At 40.0% G+C, this 19,020-nt stretch overlaps 1 protein-coding gene across 4 annotated transcripts in view; it reads right to left on the bottom strand.

Annotated features, from left to right (window-relative positions):
- The window catches only part of osbp2b (oxysterol binding protein 2b), a 52,835-nt gene that overhangs the window by 23,049 nt on the left and 10,766 nt on the right, over positions 1 to 19,020 (bottom strand). For 2 of the 4 annotated variants that reach the window (XM_054773223.1, XM_054773221.1), the window contains exon 2: positions 17,119 to 17,327. In XM_054773223.1, the coding sequence (XP_054629198.1) occupies positions 17,119 to 17,327 (209 nt within the window). Of the gene's footprint in view, positions 1 to 6,057; positions 9,868 to 12,752; positions 14,683 to 17,118; positions 17,328 to 19,020 lie in introns of those variants that run through there. The other 2 variants (XM_054773225.1, XM_054773224.1) reach the window with 2 other exon arrangements.

The following is a 19,020-nucleotide window of genomic DNA, read 5'->3' as shown; positions in this document are numbered from 1 at the left end:
TATACAGTACTATACCCTCGCTACATCGCGGTTCACCTTTTACTGATTTTTTTAAGTGCAATTTTGCATTTTTTTTTTAACAGCACATTGTGTTCTGCATCCATGTGGTGTATTAGAGCGATCTATCGGTGTGTGGTATGTGTCTGTTATTGTACTTACAGTACTACTGCTACCAGTAGAGGGTGTCGTATACTCATGTGTGAGTTGAAGACAGCGCAGTTCCACCTCATCTCAGTATGTGTTTACGTGCCTGTACGAGCATATTAGGAACCCACAGTAGACAATAGCCACAAAAATAAATATAGAGCCACAACAGTCTTTACTGGCTAAGGGAGAACCCGCCCATTGTGTTCTGCGTCCTGATTGGCTGTAGACCACTGTCAAGCAATCTCCTTCCTGCATGAGCTGCTTGCTAACCGCCAATAAACAATAGAAGAAGAGGAAGAAGACGAAGAAGCCAACCAGCTAAATTAATCTTCAGTTCAAGGAGTAGGACAAGGAGGAGGACAACGGCAGGAGCAATATGTTTTAACAAGGATACAAAAACGCTACAGTCAAACGGCGCTAGGACGAGGCACAGTCAGAGAAGTGAATACGCGTGAGTCACTTAATAAATTCTTGTATTCAACCTAGTAGATTGACCATTAAAATTCTAACGACATTTGAACTTTGAGAGTGTTTAAACAAAAGAGAAATGTTAGAAAATGTTAATGCCAGCCTGAGAAAAGGGTCTAAAGTGTATTGTGAGGGGTTTTACAGCCTTAAAACCTTCAAATAATTGTAAACAAATAAAGTTGGCTACTTCACAGATTTCACTTATTGCGGGCTATTTTGAGAACTTTATTTTGAGAATCCCCCCGCGATAAATGAGGGAACACTGTACTTACTTACATTGTATACAGTATGTGAACAAAAAGCTAAGACGCATGCTAGTTCCCTGGCAGTGACGTGCTGTGAGGTTCATGGCTGGTAAGGCACTGACTCTTGAGGTTTTTTTTTATGTCAATACTGGTTACTTATTTGATTATAGAGGATAACCAAAAGAGGGAATAATTCACTTTGGTTAAAAAATGTTTTTCAAAATGTTTTCAGATACTTTGTCTTACAGTTGTGTTCTTACCTTTTATCTGTATAAAGAGTAAATGCAGCCTTTCCTTCTCCAAGTTCTGATACTTTGTTGTAAAAGTCTGATAACCTCCTGGTGAGTTTGGGACAGGTATATAATCCTCCATCTTGGCAGTCAAACTCATTCATTCATTCAGCAGAGCATAAAAATATGTTGAATGCATTTGATAAGCACTAGCTAGCAGGAAGAAAAAAACCACACAGGATGCAGTGGTCGTGCAAGTGCCTACTATATGACATTTCTATGTATTTTATATGTATTTCTGATTAGCAAGAATAATGACGTCACACTTAAATGAAAGACATTACATAGGCTGTAGAAAGTCATGGTGTATAATAGATTATACATTATATTATGCAACATTATATTATTGTTGATATGCTGACAACCATAAACGGGCAGGCGCCACGAGCCAACTCAGTGTGCACTAAGCCGAGGAGCCACGCTCATGGTGGCCTTACCTTAGGCTTCTTCCCTGTATTTCATCAGGAAATCAGGAAATTCAGCAGTTTTTACTTAAGAAAAATGTTAAAAACATTGGAATCATGCAGAAAATCCAATTATAATACAGTTAAATGGACAAATATTCATATTTATTTTGTTATTACTCGTTTTTGTATTTTTCATCATGACAGATGCCTCAGACCCTCACCTGCCACCCTTGACCGCATGTCACTGCTCCCTGGAGTATTCAATGTCCGATCACTGCAGATTCAACTGTCAGGTGTTCAGTTCTATTGTTCAACTTTATATTTTTTTGTGTGAACTGACATGACTGCCAACAGCCAATGTGTTTAGGAATATGAATACTAATCACTTTCCCATCAGCAGCACAAATAAGACATGAATGAGAAATTTGACAATATCTCCAGTTTTTATGGATGGTGTATATTTTGAGTTTAAAACGTTGTTTTGCAAAACGTGATTTCATGATAAAATCCACCCCCTTGGAATACATTATAAAAAAGCGTGATCATTTTGTCCTATTGGATATGTCATAATTAATATAGAAAACAGCTGAGGCCACAAATAACTTATGTGAGTTCAAAATGACCTTTGTCTTCTAAGCCCTGTAACAAACATAAAAAAAGCTATATTACATCCATAAAATATGGTAATTTTGTTATTTTGCAGGTGTATCTAAGGCTGCCTAAACCCGGTTGTCCACTGCAAACTGTTACATATTCCAAAATGACACAACTGCGGATAAGAACTCTGCTTTGATCCGCTGCTACTGTTTCTCATTGAACACCCTTACTTGATGGAAATGGGGAAAAGCTTGTGAGCCATGAGCAGTGACCCAATAACACAGCAAGATGACATTCATCACACTAAGTGGCCTGATGTCAGTGCCACAAGATAATGAGCCAGGATGGAGGCCATCAGAACCAGAGCAGAGGTCACTGACTGCAGGTAGTATAACGGGCCTCTAAGTACTCTTTAAGTATGTACTGCATAGTGGTTGGGCTGATATTTGGAATTTTGACGTATATCGGTATCGGATTTTATTTAAATCCGACGGGCTGATATCAAGAAATCAATTTAAAACTTGGTTATTTTGGCTCAGATGCAGCCGCGCTTCTCTCTCTCCTGCCGACTGCGACTTCTGTCTACAGCATTGCTCCACCCACAGCGCCATCTGATTGGTTATGCAAGCCACAGCACGCGTTAGCGGCAGAGCCAATCTGAAGCGGACGCTGTCCTCACACACACACATGGCTAAGAGGGAAGTTTTCTCGTGTGGAGAACGTCCCGAGAGCAAACACACATGTCAAGGTAAATGCAGACAACTCTCTCGAAATTGTAATAAACATCGCAGTGCTCTACATCTCACAACTACTACTAACATTAAAGTGAGCAGCAGAATAACGTAAGAGCGGAATAAACATTAGCAGCATTTATTTACTGTGGAAAGATTTCAGAGAGCTATTTATTGCTTCTGTGTCTAGAAACACCATGCTCTTCTGGAGCTATTTTTCTATTTGCTTGGTTAAATAAACATGCGTTAGGCAGTTAAACAAAGTTAAGTCTTTGTATTATTCACCATTTTTACACTTTTACTGCAAATGAATATCGGCTCCAAATATCAGTTATCGGCCTCCTTAACTAGTAATAATCGGTATCAGTATCGGTCTTGAAAAACCCATATCATTCGATCTCTAGTACTGTATATTAAAATCAGAACATTTTAAAATGACGGACTCAAAGCTGGCTGACCTTGCACTCCAACCCCTCTTAAAATACATAGTAAGAGCATGATGGATTAAGCGAGATAAATGTCTTGGAGCAGAAATGGGAACATACTACAGCAGCATGTGATTATCCAGTGTGGAAAATCGCATCCACATGAATGCCAACAGACGTCTCGTCTCATTTAAATTTAAGCCGCAACCTACCCAAGAGTAAAAGTTATTAATGTTCTCATTACAAAAACAAATATTGCAGATATCTTATGGTATTAACGTACCCTATCCAAAGAACTGAGTTCTAAAGTGTTGCATTTTTGTGTAAAGGCTGGACTAGGCATGGGCCAGTTTCCGGTTTCAAGGTATACCATGGTATGAAAAAGTCAGTTTGAAAATCACAAAATTCTTCCATAAAAGAGAGAAAGAGAGAAATTGGAGATCCAGGCTCCCACTACGTGATAATACTGTCACGTCCTGTGTTATTCCTTGCAGTCGGAATTGGGCTTCGATGTGTTGAAACCACAGGCATGTGATGTGTTGCCAAAAGTCGGGCCTCATTAGCACAGAGCAGCGCTTTGTCGCCATTGTCGGTCAACATATTACTCACGTCGAAGCTCATCAAACGTGGAGATGTGATTCAGAACGAGACAGGAATCGAGGATAAGTGGTATAAACCATTTACTCTCCACTGAACAACAACCAACAAAATAAGAAATATAAATAAGAAAATATTTGTGTTGTGTTGTGACTTCAGTTGCAGAATTAGCCACAGTATACTTGCTTAGAGATTGATTTTATTTATTTAGATATAATACATTTATTTTTTCTTATTTAGTTTAAATCGTTATGTTCCACTTTCATTGTGTTCTATTATATGGTTTAAAAATGACTGTTTTGGCTGGACTTTTTTCGTCTTTTCAACAGAGATATTTAAAAATAACACATTATAGAGCTGTAATTATATTGCGGTGAAACTGTGCTGTGGTGATATTTTTGCCAAAGGTTATCATACCATCAGAATCTCATACCGGCCCGTGCCTAGTCTGGACCTTTTTCCCGGAAACAGAAGCAGATGGATAAATGGAGTTTGTATGATGCTTTCTATTTGTACCTCAAATTTCAATTCCAGCTAATAAAATGGATCACCACAACCATGTCATTCACAACGACATACAGTAGCTGGCAACCACTTAACATCATTTTAAGTGTGAAATCACTTGGAAGAGTTTTCTATGTGCAGCTGGGAATAGAAAGTCTCAGTTTCATGCAGCTATATTGGCCCGAAGCCCTTAATTAACCAGGTAATTGAAATACCACCAGGTTGGAAGCAAAATCTGACCTCCATTTTTTAGTCCCAAGTCTGATTTATGCACTTGGTAATGACTAGGCGTGTCACACAAACAACAATTTTCATGACTTAAACGTGTATTTAAAAAACATCTCATGAATCATTTCACAGTTCCACATGTCCAAAAGGAGTAGGAAGAAGCAAAGTTTATTTAATCCTACCCCCCATCCGTTCCACATCTTATGCAGTACATATTATTCACTTCTTGTATTCCATATAATAATCAGTGCAATAATAAATAAATAATAGTAAATAAAAACAAGCATGACAGAACAATAGATATAATAATCAATATAATGATAAAGCAAGTTCAAGACTCTTCTGCCTTGTATTTAGCAAACATCAACTGCTTGTATTGTTTTTTTAATTCGCTCAACTTGGTACATTGTTTGAGCTCCTTGCTCAATCCGTTTCATTATTTAATTCCACATACTGAAAATGCGTGGGCTTTCATCACTGTGGAATGGTTCTTCACACCCCTGCGGTGCTATGTTATTCTCTTTGAAAATACTGATTAGTGCTCTACAATATTTTTTTCCCACTTTTTTTGGTTCAACCTTGTCAGAGGTCTGCACTCTACTCCATGCTATTCTGTTCTCTACATTTCAATATAAATAAGTGCACCCTGTCAATGAGAATCTCATACTGAGTAAAATTGTTCAGGGTGGCAATTTGTACTGGATCTGAGTCATTGTTCTGGGTTATCTTCATATTGAAGAGGGAGTGTTGAAGCCTTGAAACAATACCATCTGTGGTGCCAAAGCCAAACTCATTTGAGTGAACAAACAGCATAGAAAGACGCTGAGAGCCCAGGGCTGAAAAGCACAGCTGCTCAACTTAAAATTGTCCAACAATGCCAGAGGTAAGGAAAGGATAGCAAAAGAAGAGCAGTGGAAAAGACAAGTGAGGCTAAAACACTATCACCATTTCTTACATTCAAATATGAATAATAATAAAGCAATTAACTCGATGCACATAAAATACAGACACAACAAAACACAAATGCAACATAACTTGTAGGCTGGCAGCCTCCAGCACATCCACACATGAAAACGGGAAGTGGAGCAGGCGCAAAGAAGAGAGAGGAAGTGGGAGTGAACAGCATGGCAGAAAGAAGGGAAGGGACAGGCTCTGCATGCAGTGAGAAGAGCAAATGGTAGGACGTGATGTTCCTTTTCCATTTACAGCATAGTCCTGTATTTGCATCAATGTAGAAGGACGCTGCTGAATTCTAAGCATCTGCGGTGTCAGATGCCAGAAGGAGATGGATAGATGACAGCTCCAGCTAGGCTGAGAAGGAGAGAGTATGATGCGGAGGGTTTTCTCATATGACAGATGGAGTGGAGTGTGACAGCTCCATGTTCCTGCGCCAAAGCTTTAGCCAGAGGAGTACTGACCATGGCTGAGTTTACTCAGGCAGCCCGAGGTGCAGAGGGAGTGGACGGTTCTCGGCTCCCAGCATCTCCGGCCCTTCATCCCACTTAGTGCGGCCCTGATTCCACTCCGCGCTCCCTGAGACTCATCGTAATGTGGAGGAGGGGCTGAGGCAGCCACTTTTTCCAATCAGCATTGCAGCGTACGTGCACACACATGCATACTCACAGATACACACACACTGCCAACACAATGATGAGAGGAAGGGACATAGACATTCCCTCCAGTTATTCCCATTGCCTTTCCTGCGTTGCTTCCAGAAACATACACGCCAAGCACATGCATCCACAAAGCTTCACACATTTTCATTCTCTTCCACACGCTTCTCTGAATGCAGTGCAGATTGGAAAGGGAGAGAGGGGGGAGGGAGTTGAAGCAGAGAGGAGACAGGACTGGCTAGGCCGCCCAACAATGATCTACTCAACTGAGACCAGAATGCACAGCTCCCTCACTGTCCCTGCTGCTGACAGCTAAAGTCAGCTATTTCTGGAAAACTAAATGGCATGGTATTAAGTTAAGTTAGACCATGTGGATGTAAAAAGGACCCCATCAAGATCTTATGTCAGATTAAGAAATTAAATATTAAGTCACAGTTGTTTGACTAGACCAAGGGCAAGATGTCAAACAACATCCATTCCCTCTCCCCTCCATTAGGGTTAGGGTTCTCTCTGAGAAGCTCTCTGCAGTCCCCACAAAAAGATCACTTTCATATTTTCACCTTCCACTGAAGAGGCATTGGTACTGTACAACCAACAGTGCCACCAATTGAGTTTCAAGGGGCTCACAACCTTACTCAAGTGTACCTAAATAGTGAACAGAAAACACCATCCCAACAATTCAAAATTTCTGTATTTTGTCCACGGCGGGACCATCATCTCTCTTTGGGATGCCAATAATGGTATATTACCGTATGATTTGCCTGCAATGTGTGTGTGTTCTCATCATAACATACAGACATTAGCACATACATTAAACCATGCATGGAGGGGACGAGAAAATGCTATGAATGTCTCTGGGATGCTACAAATGTCTCTGGAAAATAGATAAACCCAGGGAAGGAGGGAGATGTTACACTAAAAAAGAAACTTGCTAATTGATACATGCATTTACATAAGTGTTTAATAATTATATAAGCAGCCTGTAAACACATGTAATAACAGCAAAACGCTGCAGTGGTTTGTAAGTGAGGTGAAAAAGTGCTGACAGGTAAAAATTGTTGGACTGTAAATGACACAGGCTAAATTGTCCTGGAGCAGAAGGGGGGAGGCAGGGAAGCAAAACAGCTGAGTTAATTTGATATTTGAACATAATCATCGATGTTCTTCAGTGCATGAGCTTTAACCAAGCAAGTGGGAACAGCAGCATTTTGTGCAATGTAGAGTTTATATTTACCACATTTGAGCAAATTCTTCTCAGCTGTAAATCATGTTGTTAATTTCTTTTTGAATCACTTAAGACTCATGTGTAAGACATGACTGATCATATATTGTGTTTTCTTTTTTGGGGTTGCACGATAAATACCGATAATTGTCGGACCGATAAGAAGAATTAGAACATCATACCGATAAAATAGTTTTGATAAACGGTCATTTAAAAAAACACTCAAATGAAGCGAGATTGCCCACACTGTGTTGTAGGTGGGTTAGCGTGTGCAAATCAAGCGCTCCATTTCTTCTATGTGTGACGTGCTATAAACACTTGACGTAGACAAACATGCGGTTGACCGTGTGAAACCTCCCCACACCTCGCGTGCATAAGGATGCATCCTAATTTTTTTTACATCAGTCTCACTGGCTGTTTGTCATTACTCATGTAGGTTGCGTACAAAAAATAATAATACATTTGTAAATAATGTTGTAAATGGAATTCAATATAACTGTACGGGCAACATTCTTAACTGTCATAACAAGCTGAGTGTCAATATTCGATGGTAAAGCCATTAGATGGATGGATGGATGCAGTGTTAATCCTCAGATGTGTTGAACTGAGATCTCGACCTCGAGATCTTACATGCAAGACTGCAAAAAATGTTCCAAAGAGCTGTGCAAAACACATGCACAGTTAAAATGTTGATGCTCTGGTCAAATTTCAAATTGTACATTAGGGCGGTTGACTTTGGAGTTTTGTGGTGTTTGATTAGCTTGTGAGTTAACAATATTTCATGCAGCACATGCAAGTCAGAGGGATAACTCAAAAAGAGGGATTCGGACTGGTAAAGGAATTGACAAATAAGTGGACACCAAGAAGCGTCGTCATTAACGACAAGGACGACCGAAGAAAAGGACATGAAAGAGAGGTAGAGTGGAGTACTGCAGTGGCTTATGTAGAAGAGGTGTAGTACATTTCACCGGACTGAAGTGACGACAGAACCAAGGCCCCTCAAGTCTGAGATCAAATGGGTTCTAAAGGAGGTCAAGTTGACAAGCTACCAATTAAGGTGTGGAAGGCTACCAGTCCAGTCGGAATCAAGTTGCTCCGGAGGTTGTGCACTCACATATGGGAGCTCGAGAAGTGGCCACAGGACTGGTGAAGGGCAATATTCATCCCATTACCAAAAAAATCTGAGGGAGTGCTCTAACCACCGGACCATAAACCTTATCGTCCACGCAAACAAAAGCCTACTCAAGATCATAGTAGGATGACTGAAAATCAGATACAAGGCAGAAATAGCAAAGGAAAAATCTGGCTTTGTGGCAGGGAAAGGTACGAAAGAACAAATCATCAACATCCGGCTGTTACTCGAGAAGTGTAGGGAGTGTAGCATTCCCACATACATGTGCTTTATCGATTACTCCAAGGTGTTTGGCTGTGTCAACCACAACAACCTGTGGAGCATCGTGAACAACATTAGGTTTCCTCTGCATCTGGTCATCTGGATCTGTAGTGTCTATGCCAGTCAGCAGTCAGCAGTGAAAACATCGTTGGGAGACATGCGAAACGCGAAGTGAGACAAGGCTGCATAATTTCACCGTCCCTGTTCAACATTTATTCAGAACAAATCACGAAAGATGTTACTGAGGAAGAAGAATTTTTATATCGCGATAGTACAATAAATCATTTAGGGTAAAAACTATGTTGGTCCAACTATCACAGTACATAGCATTCCTTTCAAGTGTCAAAGAGGTATTATAGTGCCCTTGTTTATTTGTTGGAGGAGAGACAGTTACTGTAATAGCCAGAGGATCTAGAAGACAAACTAAACGAAGAGTCGGCTGTCTCATTAAGCCACTGCATTAATAAGCAAGAACCCAACAAACAATCCCCACAGCCTGAGAGAGAAAGTACTGAGCTCATTAAAGCCAGACAAATGGATCTGTTCAAAAGACAAACCTTTTTCATCTTGGGGAACTAAACAAATTAGATGGTAACATTTTCCGGTCTTACATCATTTACAAAAATAAGCTATGTCAATTGCAGGAGACTAAGATGTACAAATGATATTGATCCGTTGTAAAGAATGACATTATGTTCCCTTCCAGTGACCACAAGCACCAATAAACAGAAGGACTGAAGGAAGCAGTGAAAAAGAAGCCCAAACTATCTGCCAGGTTGGAGCACCCCAAGGTTCCATACTTAGACCTATTTTATTTTCATAACATATTAATACCCTACCAAACGTTGGGCAAGAACTCAATATGATATTATATGCAGATGATGCTGTCATTTTCACATATGCAAAGTCTGACATAGAAGTTGCAAAAAAGTCAGCAATCACCTATATCAAAGAGTGGCTTACTAAATCATGTTTTTCGCTAAACTGCCCCGCCCCCCCCAAAAAACACTTTCAGATTGACTCTGCTGAGGCTTGCTTAGCCAATCAGATGGCGCCGTGGGTGGAGCAATGCTGTAGACAGAAGTCGCAGCCGGCAGGAGAGAGTGAGAGGCACGGCTGCATCTAAGCCAAAATATCAGCCAAAATCGGTCGACCAATTCAACCACCCCCACCACCATCAGCTGGGCTGCGACGACCATCATCAACTGGGCTCCGCCGCCATCACCATCAGCTGGGCTCCGACCACTACCGTCAGCTGGGGTTCGACCACTACGATCAGCTGGGCTTGACTTCTTTGGGTTGACAGAAACCTGGTTAACATGTTCTTCACCTGAGGCTGCCATGCATATGCCAGGATATAACGTGTTTAGGAAAGATAGGGTTCAAGATAAAGGAGGAGGTGTTGTAGTTTATGTACGAAATACTTTACAAGTTTCACAGATTGAATGGCCGGAAGATATTAAACTTGAATGTCTTGGAATAAATATTGTGCTGTCACAGGAAATGAACTTCACTGTTACTTGTAATTATCGGGAACCATCAACCAATAGATTTTTATGATCAACTTAAAATGATTGTTAAGATTTATTGTTCTAGTAAAGAGGTCATGGTTAATTGGTGATTTTAATATAAATTGGTATAATAAGAACGAAAGGAAAATTCTGAAACAGATATTTTCAGTATGGTTCAGTTGGTTTTCAGTATGGTTCAAAAGCCAACGCGTATAACTCACTGGTCAAAAACAAGAATAGATCCTCTATTCTCATGTAAAAATGAAAGAATCATTAAAACGTATAATTTTCTAACTGGTCTTTCTTTGTCCTAACTGGTCTTCCTGATCACAATGAAAACTAACTAAAACACGTTTTCAAATGTCTTGCGCCGTTGCTCTGAGCTCCTCATCCTTTTATGATGTAATCCCAAAAAGCCAACATCAAAATCTAGCACGGGTCTTGAAGGAGATACTGTAGATTGGACTGAAATTGTCTCTTGTGATGACATCATAGCAAATAGTGTTACTTTCTACTCTAAAATTAAAGATATCTTAGCTTCATTTACAAAGAGGAGAAAGAGAAACAAAACCCCTACAGGTGATCTACCATGGCTCAATGAGGAATGCAGGAAATTAATGAAGACGAGGGAGCAACTACTTAAAAAAATAAGTTCAAACTGGACTAGACAACTGTGTATATCTGCAAGAAACAAAGTAATTCAAACAATGCGCAAAGCCAAGGCAAATTTTTTTATGTCACTGATAGAGTCTGCTAAAGGCAATGGTAAAACGATCTGGCATAACATTAGTAAATTAACTGGTGAAAGAACAGAACAAGCGCACGGTGGTTAGTATGTTGGCCAACACAGTAACAGTCTGGAGATCGGGAAGACCTGGGTTTGATTCTACCTTGGACATTTCTGTGTGGAGTTTGTATGTTCTCCCCGTGCGTGCTTGGGTTTTCTCCGGGTGCTCCAATTTCCTCCCACATCCAAAAATCACGCAGGTTAGGTTAATTGGCGACTCTAAATTGTCCATAGGTATGAATGTGAGTGTGAATGATTGTTTGTCTATATGTGCCCTGCGATTGGCTGGCGACCAGTCCAGGGTGTACCCCGCCTGTCGCCCGAAGTCAGCTGGGATGGGCTCCAGCATACCCCCGCGACCCTAATTAGGATAAGCGGCATAGAAAATGAATGGGTTTGTCTGTTTTTACACTGAAGTAAAAGGCTACAAAACTTTAAAGCAGTATTTCAGTTAAATAGGTTAAATACATAAAATGATTTATTATGGATGTCTGTATAATATCGTGCAAAAGACTTAAGGTCAACAATGATTTTCTTAATCGCAGACTTTGCACTCTTAAACCTTCAGTGGAAGATTAATTTCTTTGCTATAGCGTGAGTCACTATTATTCTATTGCATGGCCTGGCCTTTTAAGATTTATTAAATACCATTACATAATATAACAACAGAAATCCCACAAAACAGTCCATACCAAACCCAGAGCCTTTGAATGAAACACATATGTTATTATAAATTAACAGCATCTGTGGTGTTTGAAAACCGTTTCAACAGAAATTTTGGAGGGCTTTAGTGTTAATTTCGCATAAGATCTTTTGTGGAGTTCTTGATCCAGTGTTTGTTTGGACCGCTAAAAATAGATTGTAGTCCTGTCACTGTGGGGAAACACTGAAATCCATGTTGTACCACAAAGGTAAGCAAACATGACATTACAAAAGTATGGTCTTGCACAGCAGTCAGTCATCACATGGAGCAGTTAACCGGATAGAAACCTGAAAATGTTGTCATCCTACAGGAGGGCTCTGTTGGAGTTTGCATGTTCTCCCCGTGCGTGCGTGGGTTTTCTCCGGGTACTCCGGTTTCCTCCAACATTCCAAAAACATGCATGTTCGATTAATTGGCGACTCTAAATTGTCCATAGGTATGAATGTGAATGTGAATGATTGTTTGTCTATATGTGCCCTGCAATTGGCTGGCGACCAGTCCAGGGTGTACCCACCCAAAGTCAGCTGGGATAGGCTCCAGCATACTTAGGATAAGCGGCACAGAAAATGGATGAATGGATAATATTTCAACCTCCATGGCACTGATTGAAATACGGGAGAAAATTACTAACGCTATAGACCACAGAAAGCGTGAAGCCGCAGTATTCATGGATCTTACAAAAGCCTTCGATAAAATGAATCCCATTTTAACAACAAAATTAGAAAGGCAATATCCATGTTAAATTCATGTCAAATGTTGAAAATGACAGATTATCTCTTAGAAAGCTGTACAAACTATAAGTACCACAGAGGATAGAGATCAGAATTTTACCAAACAAACACACATACACATTCTTAAAGGCGATGTAAAGGGCAGCTACTTACAAGAGCAAGTCTGTTTTTTTTATCCTGTTTCTGTTTTCCCCTCAGACCCTGCAGGACAACAGCAATGAAATAAACTGTCCATTCAAAGGTAACACCCCCTCAGGAGGAAAAACAGAATGAAGGGCTCGCTGAAAGAGACTGAGCGACCAGGAGGAAGCAGGAAAACCTGACAGTGAGTAAGAAGGCAAATGAGGAAGAGCGAGTACTGGGGAGAATGTGGTCGGGGGGTGGGGTGTGTGAGTGTGTTGAGACCAGGAGCCTGAAAAAGGAAGGAGCAAGCGCGATGAAAGTGTCTCTGATGTTTCCTCCCACTGTCTACATTTCAGGACCATGGATAGAGCACCGACAAACAATCTAAACAGGTATGTAGGTAGGCCCACTTTAAACATAGTATCACCAGAGGGCATTAGATTCAAACTAAATTGATCTAATTATGATCATTAAAAGGTAAATCATGAAGTTCAGTTTAATGCCTTTGAATACTTTCACCTCAGAAAAACAAAACAACTGTTTTAACTGGCATCCTTTATTGTTAATTTTGAGAATTATGAAATATAACACTCTTGGTTAGGATATACAGGTATATAGTATAATATGAACTAGGGCTGGGCGATATGGACCAAAAGTCATATCCCGATATATTTACGTTGAATATCAATGTACAATATATATCCCGATATTTTTCCAGTGAGTTTAGACAAATCAAAGCCAAATATGCGTGTCAAGGTGTTTTATTCAAAAAGATACTCAGCATGAGGATGTTTTTTGAAGTTTTAAAGCTTAATGCAAGGTGCACATTCGAAAAATCTAAAAATTCTAAAAATAGCCGCTAAAATAAAGTTGGTCATTCTCTTTTTTAAATAAATATAGAAAAAGCCTAATATAATATTTTTTATAACAAACCTTGAGCTTTGCTCAAATCCTTAGCTAATAACAAAAGCACAAAAGAACAAAATAGTGCCGGAGTGCCCGGTTTAAGAGGACATTTAAAAATGTCAGCAACTCAAATGTACTTTAAATTGAACAGTATTATTTTTGGGGTAAAGATTTTTAGAAGACACAAGCATGTCCGTATTTTGTGCCAGGAACACCAACCTGTCAACTGCATCAGGCTTAGCAACTGTCTGCCAGTCTTCCGTGTACATTTGCTGTAGAGTTGGTCGTGCTAAATAATTATGACTGCGAAGCTCGCTGGACATCATGAGTCCATTTTTTTCAGCAGGTTTTTCAGTCTGTTTGTTCCACTGTTGCAACAGGGACCATATCTTGAGCAATGTCATGGGACACCGCTAGCTCTTCCACCGCAGACGCTGTCGCTTCAACTGAGCAGCCAGGGCCAGGACCTCATACACAGCTCAGAGAGATGAGGGAGATACAGCGCAAGTCCAGTCTATATCGATATGAACGATATGGTTCTTTTTGATACTGTGCTGAAAGTAAATATCAATACATTAGAAATATCAATATATCCCAAAGCCCTAATATGAACTACAGTATATACCTTTCAAAATTTAAATCTTAATTCACCTCAATCAGATGAGCTGTCATATACTATATGTATGTATGTATGTATGTATGTATGTATGTATGTATAGTACTTTATTAATCCCACAGCAGGGAAATTCACTTGTTACAGCAGCAAGCAAGATACGCAAGTAAAGAATGCATAGTGACATAGTGTCTACAACATGGTTCAGGTGGTGCAGGTGTTGTAGAGCCTGACAGCGGTCGGTATGAAGGACCTGCGGAACCTCTCCTTCTTACACCGTGGGTGTAACAGTCTGCTGCTTAAGGTATATATACAGTAACTACAGGTATTTCTAATTTTTCCACTAACTTTCAAGAGCAGCGACACTGGTGAGAATGTGAGGCTGGAGCAGGGGTGTCCAAAGTGCAGCCCAGGGGCCATTTGCAGCCTGAGGCTGTTTTTTATTGGTCTGCGGCACATTCTAAAAATATAACAAGAAAAGTTAAAAAAACAAAACAAAAAAAAAACAGCAGCAGCAAAAATGGAAAACTCTGCAGTAAATTTACAACAATAAAGTCCAAATATTAAGTCGTAATTTTACGAGATGTTGTAATATTATGGAGAAATGCTTGTAATATTATGCTACTAAAATGACATCATTTTAGTAGCATAATTTTGAAATATTACAGAATTTTTTTAAAGTTGTAATATTATGAGAAACAAAACAGAATAAATTCGTAATTTTTGGAAAATTAGGTTGGGAAAAAAATTGGAACATTATGGGAATGAGGTCACAATATTATGGCAATAAAGATAGAGAAAGAGCATTTACCAAAGCCATAATATGAGCTGAACATTTACAAGAAGAAAGTTGAAATATTTGGAAAATTAAAAAACAACATCATCAGAAATGGGAAAAAAAACAGCTGTAAATTTTATGAGAATAATGTCACATTCTAACAAGAAAAAAGATGGAATTTTACAAGAATAAGCTTGTAATATGAGGAAAAATAATGTCATTTTAGTACCGTACAGTTGAAATAGAAAAGAAAAAAATCTTATTATTATGAGAAATAAACAAAACGGAATAAACTTGTACTTTTTGGAACATAAGGTTTGGGGAAAAGTTACAATATTATGGGAATAAAGTCATAATATTCTGAAAAGAAAATGTACAAAGATTATTTAAGAAGAACGTTGAAATATTTGGGGAAAAAACCCCAGCAACAATTGGGGAAAAAAAGACCAAAGTTCATATTAATAATACACTTTTTCACCTGAGATTCATTTTTTTCTTGAACTGTATATAACTTATTAGCATATCTACATGTGCTTGTTTACAAAATATCAAACTGGCCTCTGTGGAGTTTGGACACCTGTGGCCTCGCGGCACCATATGGAAACGAGAGGAAACAGCGCCATCTGTTGAACAAACGCCTTAGCGTGTTGTTAGTCCAAGCCTGATTTAAAAACAAGGTCCAATCAGGGACGGTACTAAATAAATGTTAACATAATGGCTACAAATGGTCAAAGAGCTGAATAAGTCACAATCATTTCAAAATAAAAGCATGTGATGACTTTGGTATTGCATGAAAGTAGTGTAATATTTTAATACAAAAGCAAAACTTAATATCAAATATACCGAAAAGTCTGATTAAAACACCATTTTGAGTCTTAAAACTGACTTTATCAACCAATGATGAAGGGAGGCTGTGTGCAGAAAGTCACACACCCACATGATCAATAGCAGCCCTTTCTTCTTGATAGAAAGGGGGACACTGATGACAAAGACACCTTGTCACTGAAGTGTGGTTGTTCAACAGAGACAAATGTGCGATTCTCTCTCAAAGCATGATACTGAATGCCTGATTCTGATAAGTGTCTACAACAAACAAAGTCACCCGCACACGTAAACACAAGCCTTAACAGGTATTTCATTCACAACAACCTTAAATTATCTTCTTTTTTTAGCAACAACTTTACATCGTCCTTCCAATAATCTATTGTACCAAACATGCAGTAATTTAAACCAAATAACATAAGGATGCTAATAAAGCTGGTGTAGGTTCTGTAAAGGCGGAGGGCGAGTATAGCTGAATGAGCCATAGAGCTATTCCACACCATACTATTTACTGTATATTATGAGTGTATAACAAACCCTAAGATGCAGATTTACCGACTTACTGTGCTAAACTGCACTGCAAGTCTATATTTAGTGATCTGCCTTTCAAATCGAATGAAGAGAAATATTTAGCCTCACTCAGTCTCAAGTTCATCTCTGCGACAAAAAGGCTTTGGAATAAAGTCAGTGAGAAATGTGGCGGAAAGGCTCCTTCCATTCTCCCACAGCCCCTGACCAGCAACACCAGGCATTTATGCATGCCCTTGAAAGGTCAATGGTCTGTTGTCATGCTACAGGGAAAAAAGCCTGGTTCTCTGCTATTTTCCAAAGGATACTTGGCTGCCCTCTCCTGGTTCATGCTGGAACGTCAACAGTATAAAAGAAGGTGGAAACATCACCATCCATCCGTTTTCTATGCCGCTTATCCTCACTAGGGTGATGGGAATGCTGGAGCCTACACCAGCTGACTTCGGGCGAGAGGCGTGGTACACCCTGGACGCCAGTCAATCGCAGGGTGGAAACATCACCTCTGCTGAATTTCAAACATCAGGGCACAATAGAGCAGCAGCTGGACAAAAATCCGATATAATTGATTGACACTGCAGTTATCTTAATAACAAATCCCACTTTAAACACTGCTACGTTTGACCTGCCCAGCCTTTATTTACCAAGGTTGAATTCCTATATCAGTGCCTCACGGCTGTGATTTTGCAGTATGGGCCCACTGATTTAATTTGATCACAACATGGACCTTCACTTTCCCCAAATACACTTACCAGACAGGTTGACCGTCATACGGATGGCCTTTGCTTTGGCTAACTCGAGTGCTGTGACCCATCGCTGCCGCTCCACTTCTGTGCTAGCTTTTAGGTGGTATGTGCGGCCACCGCTGCTCAGGACAATGTTGCAGGCGTCCTCTGTGTCGATGTGAGCGGTGGCCAGGTTGATTGTCCCACGACATGTGTGTGCCATCTCTGCCTGTGTCCTGTAACAGAAAACATGAGTGGAGTGTGAAAGAAACCAAAATATTCTGTCTATGCTCCTGTGGGCCATGAATGTCTAGAAAACAAGGCCATTGTCTGTCAGTCTCCTCTGATGTGAACAAAAGCAAACAAAGAAAAACAGTGTGAACAATGATAGAACAGAGTGTGAATGGCAGCAGGGACGGCCAAGCAACTGAGCACGTGAAGCTTTATGCGTCTTTCAAGGTCACAGACGGCATAGTCATATAATGTGACAAAAGTAAAGCAAATACCCAACATATAAATAACTACACTGTGCTATTGCTGTGAATCATGACTAGTTTGCAAATACAGTCCTTAAGACATACAAGATACAATTTGTCAAACTGAAAAAGTATTGTCTTTTTAGCTTTGTGGTATGTTGGCTGACACACACTGCTGCAAGTGATACTTGGTCCATAATTCTCATTGGAGAAAGGAGTGTTTGCAGGGTTTATTGGACTAACATCCACAAGAAAAGTGCAATATCACATGGTGTAAAGGCTGTTTCAAATGAAACGACAAAACTCATGATCACCCATCCACTAATTGATCCAAAAACGGTCATTTAGAAGAAATTAGTGATGGCTTGTTCGTGAGAATAATACTCATTTATTCATTCCTGAGCGAGCCCTCACTGACACAAGCAGCTGCAGCACTATAGCAGCTCCAGCCACAGTTGAAACTGACAAGGTGGCTTCTGCCTCATTATGTCACACTGGGCCTAAGACAAGCTGTGTGGAGGATAGACTTTTGCCCTTCAACAGCCTGACATACAGTCCTTGCACTAAATAGTTCAACAAGCTGGATGAGCGAGAGAAGATTTAGATCTACACAGTGGGGAGGCGAGGCCATGAAAGGCGATGGATTCATACAGTCATGGAAGCTGAACTACAGTGGCACTGTGATGTTAGCAGGGGGAAGAAGATGAGGGCAGGATGTGCTGAGTCAGAAGAGAGTTAGAGAGTTGTGATTCACCTGTCCTTCCCCTTTGTGCACATCCTCATAAAACACATATTGGCCAATCTGGAGCATGTATGACACTGAACATGCTGACAGTGCATACAGAGACAGGACGAGGAAATGAGACACAACACCCTGGAGAATGTAGATAAGCCTGTTATGGCTGACACAACATGCTGGGGAAGCACCAGAGAAACACTGATTGGGAACACAAGACAAGAAAGTCAAAGCAAAATATATATAAAAAAGAACATAAGCTACTAGAAGAATGACACGACGACTTCTTGCTCTTTGTCCTGTGTGCTTGTCGCTAAGGTCATTTATGGAGTTAGATGATCTACAAAACAGTATCCCTTCCACCAGTCAGTGATAAGGATTGCGATCAGAGTTCAGGCTGGGTTTGACCCTCCAGTCGGAGCTAAGGCTTAAGACTGCATGAGGAAAGAAAAACTTCAGGCCTTTCAGGCTGTACAGTAAGTTAAGGGGAGGTCCAAAATTATCGTACCGATACGAGGAATTATGACATTATACCCATAAATCCGATAACATCTAACAATAGCCACAACACCAATTTTAAAAAACATTCCAATGAGACGAGATTACCCTTACTGTGCTGTAGGTGGGTTAGCATGAGCAAATCAAGCCTTCCTTTCCTTTGCTGCAAACGGTCTGTCACAGTTCTTAGCTCACTTGTAAACAAACATGGTGTTGATT

Source organism: Dunckerocampus dactyliophorus, chromosome 4, assembly GCF_027744805.1.
Source record: "Dunckerocampus dactyliophorus isolate RoL2022-P2 chromosome 4, RoL_Ddac_1.1, whole genome shotgun sequence".
In the NCBI taxonomy this organism is placed as follows: domain Eukaryota; kingdom Metazoa; phylum Chordata; class Actinopteri; order Syngnathiformes; family Syngnathidae; genus Dunckerocampus; species Dunckerocampus dactyliophorus.
Note: the sequence above shows the minus strand (reverse complement) of the source record. Positions and strands in the feature narration are given on the sequence as shown.